We start from the raw sequence: 15,861 nt of genomic DNA, 5'->3' as shown, positions 1-15,861 counted from the left end.
GGTAAGAAGAGCTGATAAACAAAGCACAGGCAGACCTGGACAGAAGATATCTAGAATCTTAATCGGGAGTGCTGGGATTAGGGAAGAGCCTGGGAGCAAAGTCTAAGGGCAGAGAGAAAATAGAGAACACATGAAGAAAAGAATATCCCTAGGAGCAGTTCCAGAGAGGTATTGTTATTTGTTGACCTCCAAGTTCCCTTTATTCTCTGAAGTTATGTGACTCTATGTCATGAGGTAGGTAGGTGGTTTTTCAGAGAAAGAAATTTACCCAAAAGTCAATATTATGTATATCTGGAATCCAAACAGAAAAGGACTTTGGATCAAAATGCAACTAACTACTGGTAAATGCTTGTAATGCCTGAAGAACCACAGGTAGGTTATTTAATGGAGAAATTTCCCCCTTGGATAGGTTCTACCCTTCACACAGAAGGATTAATCCTAAATCTACCAGAGATAAGATAGGATGCTCAATTCTGTCATCATACAGCTCCACCTTCTAGAAAAACAAAGTTGTCAATATTCACAATTTCCATATTATACTGAACCCCACACTGCCCATCCTTTCCCTAGTTTTCTTCTGGAAAAGACCCAACTTGAATCATAAGCTATCATTGCCACAGACTTGTGGGAAGGCTTGAGGCACAACCTATTTAGTCAGTGTTGCTTGGGCGGGGGAGCAGAGGTCATCTTCCCACAGGACAGAGTGCCAGCCTTCAGCTCAAGGTAGTATTTCCGGAAGAGACTTGCTCAAAGTACTCAGCAAATCTTGATGCCCTGAGTCATGGCCCAGTCTGTTGATCTTTCTTCTCCAGATACTAGTAGAACAGCTGTAGGACAGTCAAACACAGATACTTCCCTGATCTAGATTATCTAAACTTTCATCATGGCTCAAGCTCAAGCTTGATCAGATCCTTACCTCCCAGCTTCTTTAGACAAGAGGTAGGAAGAAAGGAGATGCTACAGCCCCATAAAGGGGTGACCAACTGAATCATGCCAGGCAGATCAGATCTGAGAACCTAGACACCACAAATTTCCAAATTGGTGCCCTGCTAGACCTTTAGAATAGCCAAATGGCACTAGTGTCTAACCTCTTAGCCAAGTACTAGAAGGAAGCCACATTATCTTGACTCCAGCCTGGACACAATTCCATGGATACCTTGGACATCAAGACCCCTTCCATGAAAATGAATTCAGATACTGTTTCTTAGTCTATCTCCAAGTGCCATAGGCAGGTCTCCAAACACCACCAACAGCTATTAGGAGCTGAGAGAAAAATACCCAGATGGCAAGGAAACAACAATCATAGCTCTTCCTTGGTTCTCCTACCCCTCATCTTTTCCTTCTCTATCTGTTCCATACAACCATGTCTGCCCTCATGGGAGATGCTGTTGTCTCTAACTATTCAGAACTGAGGATAAAATATCCTTTTCCCTTAAGTTCCACAAAGACAAGGTGGGAATTTTCCCAAAGAAACTTTCCTTAGAAAACTGAAGGAAAAACAAAACTGAAGGGGGAAAAATGCAGAATCACAAAAGGGAAGGTAAGGGGGAGGGAGAAAAGCATTTATTAAATGCCTACCATATGTCAGGCACTGTGCTAAGCGCTTTACAAATATTATCTCATTTGATCCTCACAACAGTCCTGGGAGGTAGGTGCTATTATGATCCTACCTATAAAAAAAACCCCAGTTTTTCACATTTGAGGAAACGGAGGCAGGCAGACATTAAGTGACTTGCCCAGAGTCACACAGTAAGTAACAGAGGCAAAATTTGAATTCAGGTCTTCCTGACTCTAGGAACAATGCTCTATCCACTGTGCCATCTAGCAAATTAATATACAAAGGACATATTCCTTAACTAGGTCAATATTTTAATAAATGCTTATTAAGTACAAGGCACTGTGTGTGAGTTATTGTCTAGCCATAGATTGTCTTGGTGGGCACATAGCTTAGTGGGCACACACTGTTTCTTAGTCCTATCTTGGAGGGGGATGTCTCTATGGCACCAGGTGCTTGGAATTATCTACCCTTTGACGAAGTTCAGACTGCATAATCTATTAGCAGGGATATGGCATCAATCCATCAGTAAGCATTTATTAAGTGCCAACTGTGGGCCAGACTCTGTGATAAGCATCAGAGTTACAAAGACATAAGTACAATAATAGTACCTGATCTCAAATTGCTTACTTTCTATGAGGGGAGACAACATGTACATAAATTATACATAAACATATACGTATATAATTATAAATAAGCACATATAAAATACGTACAAGATTTTAAAAAAAGTAATATGGGGGTTAAGGAACTACAGCAGAGTGTGAGAATTACACACAAAAATATAATGCAAAATAGAGTGTGCTAGAAGCAAAGGGGAGATTCACACAAAGTGCTTTAAGAACATTGGGGGGTCAGCTAGGTGGTACAGTGGATAGAGCACCAGCCCTGGATTTAGGAGGACCTGAGTTCAAATGTGGCATCTGACACATAACACTTACTAGCTGTGTGACCCTGGGCAAGTCACTTAACCCCACTGCCTAGCAAAAAAAAGAAGAAGAAGAAGAAGAAGAAGAAGAAGATTTGAGGGAGGAGAGAAGACTTTCAGTTGGTGGGACATTGTGTTGGAATCACAATAGTGCTTCATGGAGACACTAATATATAGCCAAACATGCCAATCTTAGTAGAATCTTGAAAGAAAAAGGAAGGCTTTCGAAGCGTGGAGATGAGGAATGAATGCATTCCAGGCATGTGGAGGAGACTATATAAATGCATAGGGTCAGCAAGAAAGCATCAGTAGCTTAGCAGTCCTGTTTGACTGGATGTAAAGGAAAATAATAGGGACCCTGAGATGACACAGTACATAGAGTGTTGGATCTGGGAGGTCAGGAAGACTTGAGTTCAAATCCTGCCTGAGAAACTGTGTGACCTTGGGCAAATCAATTAATGCTCCCAGCCTCAGTTTTCTTATCTATAAAATGGGAATAATAACATCTACTTCACAAGGTTGCTGTGAGGAAAAACTGACACATTTGTAATGCATTTTGCAAACCTTAAGGTTCTATATAAATGCTAGCTATTATAAGTCCAGGAAGGTAGGACATAGTGAGATTGTAGACAGGCTTAATTGTCAGAGGTTTGTATTTTATCCTTGAGGCAATAAGAGGCCACTGAATGTTTTTCAGTGAGAGAGAGGCCCCTACATTAGTGCAGAAGACAGCAACAACAACAACAACAACAATAAGCTAGCATTCATATTGGGGGCAGCTAGGTAGCACAGTGGATAGAGCCCCAGGCTTGGAGTCAAGAAGACTAATCTTTCTGAGTTCAAATCTGGCCTCAGACACTTACTAGCTGGGTGACCCTGGGCAAGTCACTTAACCCTCTTTGCCTCAGTTTCCTCATCTGTAAAATAAACTGGAGGAGGAAATGGCAAACCACTCCAGTATCTTTGTCAAGAAAACCACAAATGGGGTCTCAAAGACTTGGACACCACTGAAAAATGAAATAACAACAAAAGCATTAATATAGTACCTACTATGTGGCATTCATTATGTTCAATGCTCTATAAATATTACTTCATCGATTCTCACAACAATCTTGGGAGGTAGTTACTATTATTATCCCCATTTTACAGTTGAGGAAACTGAGGCAAATAAAGGTTTGTTTTTTTTTTAAGGGACTTGCCCAAAGACACATAGCTAATAAGTATCAGAGGCTGAATTTGAATTCAAATCTTACTGACTCAAGGCCCCATACTCTAATCCACTTCATCACCCAACTATGGCAGCTGTATGAAGGATGTGTAACCTGTGACTGTGATTTCAGATTCACACAGACCCCACACACAGGATCCAATCCTGGAGGCTGACAGTTTCTCTGTTTGCCTTGTCCCAACCTCAGAGTTTTGAGAAGTAAAACTTAGAGTTTGTGTCTGGGTTTCTCTAAAGATGGGTTGAATTAGATTATGGCAGGGTTAGATGACAAAGAGGACATAGCTGTCCCAGTTGCCCCCATGTGGATAATCTAAGGCATAGGTTCACCCCTTGGGTTGTGATCATTTGATAAGAAAAGGTCTCTTGAGGAGTATATTAAGGTCTCCTGTAGGTTCACTTTTTTAGGGCAATAGGAACAACTGTGGGAAATTGTGGTCACTATGTATTCTTGAACTACTTGTTGAGAATGATATCCTATCTCATTGAAGCAACTACTTTGCATAGCCTTTATAAAGACTGGAGCATCCTTAGCTGAACTCACACTCACTCTGATGAGTTAGGTCCTCTGGAACAGTGGTGTCTAACTCAAATAGAAATGGGGGCCATTAATCTGTATATAAGGATCCCTGCCGATGGCATATTGATTTAGTTTTAAAATGTAGTATTATCTACGTTATATTGTATTTTTACTTATTTTGTTAAATTTTCCCAATTACATTTTAATCTGGTTCTGGCTGCGCTCGGAAATGTTTGACACCTCAGCCCTTGAACAAGGCTACATCTCCTTCTCCGGAAGGGTTGGGAGTATTTTTCTCTAATGCCATTGGCTTGAGTCTCTATTCTGGTGACTCTAGACATTTTCTCTGTCTGTCCTCCATGCTTGGAATGTTCTCTCTCCTCATTTCCACCTCCTAGCTTCCTATTTCACTGTTGTTCAGTTGTTTCAGTTGTGTCTGACACTTTGTGACCCCATTTGGAGTTTTCTTGGCAGAGACAGAGATGAGGGGCCAGGATTTTAGGAAAGATTTCTGAAGTACACTCATTAATAGGGGACAACAAGCAAGTAATCAAAGGCCTACTATGTGCTGATCACTGTGGTTAAAAAGGTAAAGACAAAATAGTCCCTATTCTTAAGGAGGTTACCTTCATTTGGGGGACTAAATACAAAATATATGCAAAGTAAACCCTAAGAAGTGTGTGTGTACGTGGGGGGAGGTCCCAGCAGGGATAATCAGGAAAGGCCATATGTAGGCAGGTGGCATTTAAGCAGAGTTTCAAAGGAAGTTTAGGGAATTCCAATGTCCATGGACGGACAGCCTGTTACAAAGGCATGAAGAAGGGTGATAGAACATCATGTACCAGGAATAGCCAGTAGATGAGTTTAGTTGATCATAGAGTGAGGGAAAGGAGTAATGTGTAATTTATCATGTAATTATATAATTAATCCTGAATGGTAGCCTGAAGGCAGATCATGAAGGGCTTTAAACACCAGAGGCATTTGCTCTTTTATCCTAAGGCCACAGGCACCCATGGGAGCTTTTTGAGGAGAGGGTCAAGGTTAAAGTTTTGCTTTAGGAATATGACTTTGACAGTAGCCAAGGAAATTGAGGATTTCTTGACTGAGGTGAACTGGAGAGCCAGTGAGGAGTGAGCATTCAGGAACGGAGGAGCCTCCTGGGATGGAATTAAGGATGTAAGGAGTGGAGCTGGCACTGGCAAAAGGGGCATCTTCTTTCTCAGGGACTGAGCAAAGGCGGAGAGCCTGGAGGGTGAAATCATGTGCAAGTTTAGAATTGGGGAAAAGAGGGTTTGCAGCACATAGCCTCAGGCTTTTCTGTGAAGTGTGAGATGAGACCTTTGCTTAGAGGGAGGAATGATGGAAGGGACTTGAGGAAAGAAATGGTTTGGAACCAGTGCTGTGAGGAGTGTGATAGACGTCCAAACGAGATCTTAAGTTACCTCTGAGTTTCTCAGGTTTCTAAGCATCACAAGATGTCTGACCTAGATTCATCTTTTGTGCCTCTGTCTTCCACCCCTCTGATGGATTTTTAAAAATGGATAGCTTTTGTTTTTTCATTGCCTTCATTTCCCAATATGTTTTTTTTAAAGACCATAGGGAGAAGCAACAGCCAGACTAACCAACACATCAGCTGAGTTTAACAGGATGTGCATCATTCTACATTCATAGTCTTCCTCCCCTGCAAAGAAGGGAGGGAGGTGAATTCTCTCATCCTGTCTTTGGGACCAAGTTTAATCATACAGCGGTTTCACTTTCTTTTGGTGTTCTTTCCATTTACATTGTTGTGGCACTTGTATGTACTGTTTTCTAGTTTCTGCTTACTTCATTTTGTTATCCGCTGCTCTGAATTCTTCCTATTTCATATGGTGCCATGTTATTCTGTTACATTCATGGACCAAAATTTGTTTAGTCATTTTCCAATCAAAGAGCATCTATTTCGTTTCCAGTTCTTTGTCACTACCAAAAAAAAATGCTACTATGGTTATTTTGCTATATATGGGTTAGATGGACATATATGCAGCTATATGGGCATTTATATGGACATATATATGCAGCTATATGGGCATTTAGCAGTGGGATTTCCGGGTCAAAGGGTATAGACATTTTAGTCACTTTCTTAGCAAAATTTTAAACCACCTTCCAGAATGGTTGGATCAGCCTCTGATGGATTTTAATTAGCAATGGCTCTATGTGAATTATTTTTCAAGGTCTGTTTTTATGGTATAGTGGAATAGGAGTCAGAGAATTTACTGTGAGACTATGGACAAACCAATCTGCATCTCTAAACTGTGAGGATTAGAGAAAATGGGTTCTAAGATTTCTTCTAGCTCAAAATCCTATCATCTTACTAAGCAGTTATGGTAATTATAACATTAATTAATTTGTTTTTAGTTTTCAACATTCACTTCCATAATATTTTAAGTTCCTAATTTTCTCCCCCCTCACCCTCCATCCACCCCAAGATGGCATTCAATCTGACATAGGCTCTACATATACATTTATATTAAACATATTTTCACATTAGTCACGTTGTAAAGAATTAGAACTAATGGGAGGAACCATGAGAAAGAAGAAACAAAGAGAGAGAGAGAGAGAGAGAGAGAGAGAGAGAGAGAGAGAGAGAGAGAGAGGGAGAGGGAGAGAAACAGAGAAACAGAAAAACAGAGCTACTCTGTATTGTGTGTGTGTGTGTGTATAAAGACAGCAGCAGCATTGTGCCTAGTGTTTCTGGATTGAGTACTGTGCAACAAACTTTAAAACTATAAGGAGATAAAGAATATTTCTGTTAAGTTTAAATTATGACCTTAATTTTGTTTTTTAAGAGCCATACCTAAATTGTTGGCCAACACTATTTTGAAGGAAACACTGACCAAATACACACACACACACACACACACACACACACACACACACATACACATGCACACGGTGTTCTTTAAAAAATATTTCATTTGCAATTCTTTAAAGGATCTTCAAAAGATAAAGCAAGGAAAAGATATTTTATTGGTGGTAGCCCTTCACTGAAAATTTTGAGAACACAGGACACCTAGGCTTAGTCTTTTTTTTTTTTTAAAGTTTGAAAAATTATTTAATGAAATCTTAATATGCCACCTGTAGTGGAATTAAAAGTATAAGCAGGGGTTAGCTATAAATCAATATAAAAAGAATATAAGTTATTTTGAGCTAGATAAAATGCTAAAACACTTGATTTTATAGTTTGCTAAATGATTTTCTAATAAATTGTGCATCCAGTCGAAGAAATCTCTACAGATGTTAAGGATAAGTGAAGATTTCCATTATATATATTTGTATATGTGTATGTAATATATGTGTGTTTATTTATATACAGAACCCAAGAGTACATGAGATAGATATTCTGAACCTGAGCAGTGGAACCAGAGTTTGTGTGCACCACACAGAGAGCTTGAGCCCAGTATTCAGAAATGTTTCAAATCCTGAATGTATTCTTGGGACAAAAGTCAAGATCTAGTGACTGACACAAAAGAGGGACAAGGAAACTCTTCCTGTTTTAATTTTTCATCCACATCAGTAAGTCCAGTATGCTTGAGATAGGAACCATAGCAAAGAGAAGGGAGGACTCCCCCTGAGAGTCTTTTTTTGTTTAACTGCACTGGTATCATTGTGGCACCCCCCACCCCCAGGCTTTTGGGACAAATACCACTTGCTCCTTCGAAGCTTAATGTTTGCTGGCATCAAGTTAGTTCATCACAGACCCCAAACTCGCCATCTTCATAGAATAATCTGGTTTCCCACTGGATTTCCTCCTTCCTTTCTTGAGTATCAACTCTTCTGTCTTTTAGTCTGTTTTCTTTTGTTTGATGTTGTTGCTGCATCGATATCTTTGATTTTTAAATTGTTAAGTGAATGGAATATGGAATGGTATATTCCAGAAGTAGCATGACTTGTACTCATTCTGTTCTACTTGCTTTCTTACTTTCTTGATTATAGTTACCTTCTTCCTATCTGTAAAGACTGTATTCTTTCCTGTTGCATTTTTTGTGTACGTGACACGGATATCCCAGTCCCCTTCAATTGAGCGAGAGATTTCTTATAATTTGGAGGGAAAATTTCAGCTGTGATCTACCTGGTACTTCATGCCCCTATAGAAAGGTTTTTTTTTGTGGAGAACGTTTGTGCTAAACCTGGTCTTGACAGCTATTAATATTGCATTCTCCTCCCAGCTTCACTGAAGGCACAAGAGAATAGACCTATAACCATTGGGAAAGTTGAGAACATAAGGCTCATCACAAACTAGATGAGACACAACTTAGACTATATCAGGTATACCAATGGAGATCCCCAATAATTTGGACTTCCATATACATATTGAACTAGATCCTCTTGCTAAAGCAACTTGACATAAAAGGCTGAAATGGGTGATGGGAAACCTGTTCTGCTACAAACATTGCAGTTTTTGGAAGCCCAAAGCACACAACCTTCTGACATTGGCTCTGCATTCTCTTCATTTTCCATAGGCAGTATACAATGGCTCTGAAAGATCTCACTCAAAATGGAATTGTAAATCTTTTTAGAAACGGTTCCTATCCTTCCTACATAGATGGCATAAAGGCACCATTATATGACCTGCACTATTTGGTCCTTTAGATTTTTCTGATCACTGATGCTCACAAACAAATCCAGATGGGTGAAAAAAGTCAGTATGTATTTCCAAAAACAATCTTCCTTGAAGAATAAACATTGGGAGAGCTAACTTGCTAAGATCTGTTCCTAGCCTAACTTCACGTAAGAGATGCACAATGATGCTCTTTTGCTTTTTGACAGAAACAGCCTTTCCATTACCATCTTAGTCATCATGGGAGTCAAAGAAGTCATTCTTTCCATTAGATGTGGAAGAAATAAGGGAATCTGTGGTATTAGGGCATTTAAAACTACTCCCTGAACTGTTGTGTCAGGACTAAGGCAGACCTAGAGGAATCTCTTAAGTGCTTTAGAGAGGTGCTGCTTTGTTGGAATTTATTAGTATCATAGAACTAATCTTTGCTTCTACATAACCAAGCAGGTTCTGAAGACGAGACAGTCTGAGAAGGCAGTGAGTGGATTACTGGTTCCAAGGGACTAGGTCTACTGATGTACTGAACCTACAGGGTTAATAGTACCTATCATTCCATATGCATGCTTTTCTTCATTACTCTAGTCTTTAGCCATCTGTAACAACACAATGCAGTGTTGAATTGATTCTACAGTCATTTGTGATGAGTGTTTCTTTCTTTGTTCACCATCTTTGCAGTTTTGAAGCTTGTTATCGAAGAACTTAAGCTAATCTCTCAAGATTTGTAAGTTATGCTTCAGCCTCTATATGCTTTTTATTGAAATCCTGAAGGCTGGAAACAAATCCAGAATCCAACCTTCAGGAGGCTTGCACCCAGCCAACTGCAGAAGCTCCCCTTGGGCCACCTGAGTTTTGGGCCTGGCTTGTGGGTGGCAGCTAAGGGTGGCAGTATGGAGCCAGCATATCACCTGGGTGCAGTCATAATGGAAACGCTATCAGTCATGGCAGGCACAATGGTACAGTGGAAAGAATTTTGGCATAGAGGTCAAGAGGCTTGAGTTCTAGCCTTGGCCATCAGTGACTACTAGCTCAGTGACTTTGGACTTGTTTTCTCACCTGCTGAGGTTGGAGGAAGTGATTTCTAATTTTCCTTTTGGATCTAACATTCTATGATAAGAATTATTTAACAATGATCCAAGAGCCAGAGGTCACTTGACCTTCTCCTCCATGCACACATCACAAGGGGGAAATATGGGAAGTAGAAAGAACAAGAGAGCAGAAAGACACATTAGAGGCAGAAGAGCTCATAGGGTAGACACTTTATTGTGATTAGTTTGTAAAAACACAACACATGAAAATGTGCTTTCTCACTAGAGAGCCCAGTATCATGCTCAAAAATCCTTAGCCCTTTCGCATACTGGGCCACCACCATCTGGTTTAATTAGTCATGAGAGGGGGGACAGTGTGAGTTTAAAACCCGGGACTGGGAAGTAAAATCTGTAACTCATTAGTGTAAAGTGCATATGGTTCAGTGCAAAGAGGAAAGAATTTGAAGGGGATAGAAAAATCTCTAGAGGGATGTGCCATTGGCCCCATGGAAGGAGTTCATTCTTTGACAAAAGGAAGAAAAAATCGCTCAGACTCTTTAAAACCTTCCCCAAAAGGAGGGCAAACATTCCTCTGGACCTCTAACTGCATGGAAGCAATGTCTGAAAGACAACTAAAGCAGTTGTTAGTTTAATTTCTAAAAGGTGGTTCAGAAGGAAAACACACGGATCCTCTGAGCACCACATCCACATGAGTATGGAGCATCACCTGCACTCACCTTTCCACTAAATGACATGACCAGATTAAGTTCCAGTTGGCAAGAAGCCTTTCTAGGAGTTGGAGGATGGATGGTCTTGACTGACAGGCCATTTACCACAGGCTCTATTTACCGGAGCCATGTTTTAATTTGGAGTCTAATTTTTTTTAATCTTAGGGAAAACATTAAAAAAAAAAAGAGCAACAGCTTGGTACTAAGGTATTTTTCTCTCTCTTTTCCCTTTTCTTCCTCCTTCTTCTGACTTTCCCCCCACAGGTTCAAGAAGAAATAAATACTTTGTTTACAAGCCCTTGACTATTTTCACTGTTACAACATAGGGAAGAAACAGGCAACCTTCCTAATGGTCAGGGTACCCCATACCTTGGCCTTGAAGAGATGCTGGGAAAGGGGTGAAAGGGAGATACCAGTCCACATGGCTCGCCAACCCTACCTGAAGGTGCAAAACTGCATTTTCTGGCACCAGCAATGAAATGTTGCTCTATTTGGTCAAAGCAGATGTCCAATCTCAGGCCATTGTTTTTCTTCTTCTATCCTAAGAGGGGAATGGTGCCCTCTTACCTAATCATCCTTGCTGAAAAGGTGTTCTAATTTGTAGAACTCACAAAGGCCTGTGAATTCCTTGTTCCTTCAGACCTGGTAATCCCTGATTGGTGAAAGGCAGTACTGTACTTTCAGATGTAGCATTACATCTAGTAAAAAGGATTTGTTTCCTTTCTAGTATGCTGGCCTAGCAGTGATATGTACTTTCTGCCCACATCATGAACTGTCAGGCAAGGGAGTGGCATGTCTGGATACTGACATTCATTGCCACAATTCCTGGATCCAAGGACCATGAGAACCTTTTCCTACTCCATGAACTTCCAAAGCTTCATGTTAACAACTTGTGCTCATGACAGAAGAGCATCCTATGGGGAAAAAAAATCAATTTTATTTTGCAATAAACATGATCCTCAAAATAAAGTCTGTGAATCTCATAGAAGGACTGGAAGGGAAGCAAAGTAAACTTTCTTGCAGTGCTTTGTAATCCTTTGTAAAATCATTCCAGCTGAGACAATACAAAAACATTTCTGCACCAACAGGACTGTGTATAAACAGAATGTACTGGGTTAAGAACTAAACCACACAAGGAGTTTCAAGATTGGCAAAAAGGCAAAATCAAAGTGCCTCTTCTCACTGGAAGAGAGTTTAGTTTGTTCAAAAAAGCCTGGCCGCGCGCGCGCGTGCGCACACACACACACACACACACACACACACTCTCACAATGTGAGGTAGAAAGAAGTGGCCATCAGGACACCCACACCCACAAATACATGGCACTTGTGTGAAGAGACCTGTCCTTTGCGAAGAGGGCGAGTGGGCTTTCAACTCCACTCATTTAAAACTGGGGACAGGGACATGTAAGAGCCATGCTTTGGAAAAATGTACAAAGCATGGCTACTGTTTCTTTCAGCTGTATTTCTCGGGGCTGCCCTGCCCAGCAGTCACTTCCTAGAACTGAAGCCATGTGGACACCTGGTACGAGAGGTGAGAAGCCACTGGGCACAGATATCCTGGACCACTTCGTCGCCGCTGCTCTGGGCTGCCTGCTGCACCTGCCGGACGAGGTCTGTGGCCCGGGAGTGCTCTTGCTTCACTGCTATAAGGTATGCAGAACGTAGCTTGCTGCACATCAGATAGGCCAGAACCTTGGAGTCACGTGTGCAGGCGGGAGAAAATGGAGTCCGTTAGTAAGATCAGGGGGTCAGTGGGGAGTTTGGTTTATTGTTTTTTAAATCAAAAGAACCTGCAAACAGGAAGAGGCTCTGATGTCCAAAACTGCCCCAATCCTTTCTATTTATGTGTCTCTAGACTAGCGCCACAAGACTGCCTCAGACCGGACTTTGGATGGTCATTGGCACAATCCCTCCCCTTAGCCTGCATTCTTACCAGCCTTACTTGCTTAGGGGTTACTTCCTAGACCTTGAGGCCTGGCCACCAGGGCACAATGTTCCCCTCTCTTCATACTGTCTGACTTATGGGGAAAAAACCTACTTTGGGTTATTGAATCTTCCTTAAAAAAAAAAAGTCTGAGATTTTCAAAAGGAGTTTTTTCCAAGAAACTAAGGAGATAGGAAAGAATGAGTTCCAAGTTTTTAATCCCATCTAAAAACACAGTTACAGAATAGTTTGGCTAACACAGTTTATAAATCACCCAGAGTCTGGTCCCTTTCCTTTGCCTCCGCCCCCCTGGCTGGCAATGACCCAGCTCCCTCGCCTTGCACTGATCAGGCTGACAGGACTGCATTTCTAGCTCTGAGATTAGCCTCTCCAGTGACCGTGCAGCTTCCATAGGAGGCAACATCTTTACCCAGAGCTTCTCTGTAGCACGGTAACTTCTTCTTATAATCAAAAGGAGACCTTTCTCTTTTTGGCAATGTCAAAAGCCCGTGTGCTCCCTTTTGCCCCATCCACCAATTTCTTGTCTGAAAAATGCCTCTAACTTTCAGCTGATTTATAAAATAGAAATGATTGATGAGTCCTGACCTCAAGAATTATTAGGTTACTAGATCTGCTCACTTCCTTTGGAATGCTAATGATTCAACCCATGAACGGTCTTCTAGAATCACATCATTACTATCTGTTAATGTCAAAATACTTTAAACATATATTAAAAGCAATACAAATAAAATTCCCTAGAGAAAAGGGGCACTTTTCTCCAAAGTCTCATTTCCTGATGCCTAGGGTCATCGCTACCTGAGTATTCAACATATGCTAATGATCACATTGCCCCTTTTCATGAGGAAATTATATTCTTAGGCTTGAGGGAAGAACAATGATCAAGAACTATGAGTGCTGTCCTCACTGGACCTATCAAGAGCCTGGGTAATACCAAACAGAATTGGGATATGAGGGTCAAGTCTACCAGACAAAATAGTCACCACAGCACAGTTTTGGTTTTGGCTTTGCCATGGGCCACTCCAGACTGTGGGAAAATCATTTGCCATGTACATGGCAACCTCCTCCACCTCTATACAACCCTACCTCCTCAACTTAGGAAAATAAGTTAGAATACCTCTTTTCTTTATTTTACCAGGATGTTAAGGGAATAAATGAGGGAATATTGAGCATTCTTTGACAGGAAAATATTCTATAAATTACCTGTAATATCATCCTGATCACAGTTTGTGAGATCAAGAGACAGCTCTTTGAACATCAATTTTGCTCACAAGGGAACCACAGATAAACCAAGACAAGATGGTTGTGTTGCATGGGGCCAAGGCAGGATAAAACCTGGCTCACTTCCATAATGGCCAGGGAGGACTCTGAGGAAAGCCTCATTATAATGTAACAAGAGTTCTCTGCTACCTAGACACTGAACTCCACCTGACCAAGGCAAGGAGAAAAAATCCACTAATTTCTGACTATTCCATACTCTTCCCCAATGCCCTTAGGGGAAGAAATTTGCTTTAGGGAATGACGAGTAACCAGAATGTGTTGAGGAATGCATGTAGGTAGGGAGTTTTCTTTAGTATCCAAGAAGGTACCTCTTGATTATGAGTAAGGAGACACAGGAAGCTTTTTGGAATCAGATTCAATTAGTTAACTGAGTGACTGAAATAGGTCTCAAAACAAAAAACAAGATTAGGAATGGCTTAGAGAGTCCCACGTATATTTGTCTCGGGGATGAGGTGGAATAAGGCAGTCTCATATAGTGAAGTGTTCTCCCTCCCCACTCCCTATTACTAATCCCAGTACTACTTAGCTAATAGAGCTAAACAAGAGGGTGACAAGCAGATACATACCGTAGGGGTGGAAGAGAACTAACTATAAGATCATCTGGAATCAGAGGACCGACCTGGGTTTAAATCCTGTGTCTGCTGTGTACTACTTGGGTGACCTTGGGCAAATCTACGAACCTCACTTTGAGTATCAGTTTCTTCAAATGTAGAAGATAGGGTTGGACCGGGCAGCTAAGGTCCTTCCCAGCTCTGAGTCAATGATCCTGTCATGCTATGACCAGGGGTAAAGAAGACAACATTAAGCCTAAAACATGCTTCTAATCAGCCTAGGCCAGAAATTCAGAAAACTCAGGTTTAAAGATGATTCCATCTAGAGGGATTTGGGGAGTCAGGGAGTATCTGCTCACCTTGTTGTCATCACTGTGTATTGCCTGGATTAGGCCATCCAACTCCTGTGAAGGAGGAAAATAAAGATATCATAAGAGAGGATGGAGGAAGAGAGTCTGTTTCCTTCTTAGCTAAGCAATTCTGAAGCGACGATTGGGAATGCCTCCTTAGCTCTTTCCTAACTCAGATTCAATTATAAAGGGTAGCTAAAAGGGAATCAATTGGTAACACCAAAATTGGGCAACTTTGGAGATACAGGAAGAAGGAATGGTTCCTAAGAAAACTGTGCTTAGTCTTTATGAATGGAAAAAGTAATTTTTTTACCTCAACAGGAAAATCATTATAGGAAAAATCCTTTAAACAATGTTTGTCAATGAAGTTTAAAAAAAAAAAAAAAAGAATGGCGGGCCTTGACTAACTTAAAGATTAACACCATGCCCCAAAGACTACTAAATAGAATCACTTTACAGAATTCCTAATTTAAGGCTCAAAGAAGGCCCTATTTCTTCACTAGAGCATGGTCCCAGTGCTTAAGAGAGGATACTGTCCTGATGTCTTGCCTTGTGGAAGGTCAATCAGCTGCCAAGGACAAAATCAAAACACCACGTGTGCACTTCTGGGACCCCAGGACACAAGAGGCAGTGAAATAGTTTAATTTACTCTTCTCTGGACCAGAAAAGGCCTGGTCCACCCAGACATTTTGGGCTCTTGCTGTGATGCATGATTAGATTTTTAAAATAATTTAGTCCAGATCTAAAATTTCATCAGTGTGAGGAGTTCTCTCATATGGTAACTCTCTCCACTGATGCAGATTGACAATTCATCTGTACTTTACCTGAGCTGCCTAGAATATTGAGACTTGCTCAGAACCACAGAGCAGGAATGGGTAAGAGGTAGCCCCTGAGCCCAGGTCCTTCTGACTACCTTATGTTGCCTCTCTGGAATTTTTTTTTTTTTTTCGGTTAGGCGATAGGGTTAAGTGACTTGTCCAGGGTCACACAGCTAGTAAGTGTTATGTGTCTGAGGCCGGATTTGAACTCAGGTCCTCCTGACTCCAGGACCAGTGCTCTATCCACTGCGCCACGTAGCTGCCCCGCCTCTCTGGATTTATCTCTCTCACTCACACACACACACACACACACACACACACACACACACACACACACAC

At 41.1% G+C, this 15,861-nt stretch overlaps 1 protein-coding gene and 1 pseudogene across 4 annotated transcripts in view; both read right to left on the bottom strand.

Annotated features, from left to right (window-relative positions):
* Window positions 1-7,927: 7,927 nt before the first annotated feature.
* LOC114029341 lies at window positions 7,928-11,001 on the bottom strand (annotated as a pseudogene).
* ZFYVE26 (zinc finger FYVE-type containing 26) overlaps window positions 10,064-15,861 on the bottom strand; it is an 80,996-nt gene continuing 75,198 nt past the window's right edge. For all 4 annotated transcript variants that reach the window (XM_027843773.1, XM_027843775.1, XM_027843776.1 and 1 more), the window contains 2 exons: window positions 14,714-14,758; window positions 10,064-12,272 (listed from right to left, as the gene is read on the bottom strand). In XM_027843773.1, coding sequence (XP_027699574.1) covers window positions 12,069-12,272; window positions 14,714-14,758 — 249 coding nt within the window. In that variant the 3' untranslated portion in view covers window positions 10,064-12,068. The remainder of the gene's footprint in view (window positions 12,273-14,713; window positions 14,759-15,861) is intronic.

The sequence above is a fragment of the Vombatus ursinus genome, unplaced genomic scaffold (genome assembly GCF_900497805.2).
Source record: "Vombatus ursinus unplaced genomic scaffold, bare-nosed wombat genome assembly UNPS02014926.1, whole genome shotgun sequence".
Taxonomy (NCBI): domain Eukaryota; kingdom Metazoa; phylum Chordata; class Mammalia; order Diprotodontia; family Vombatidae; genus Vombatus; species Vombatus ursinus.
The sequence above is the reverse complement of the archived record's forward strand: the minus strand, read 5'-3'. Positions and strand labels throughout refer to the sequence as shown.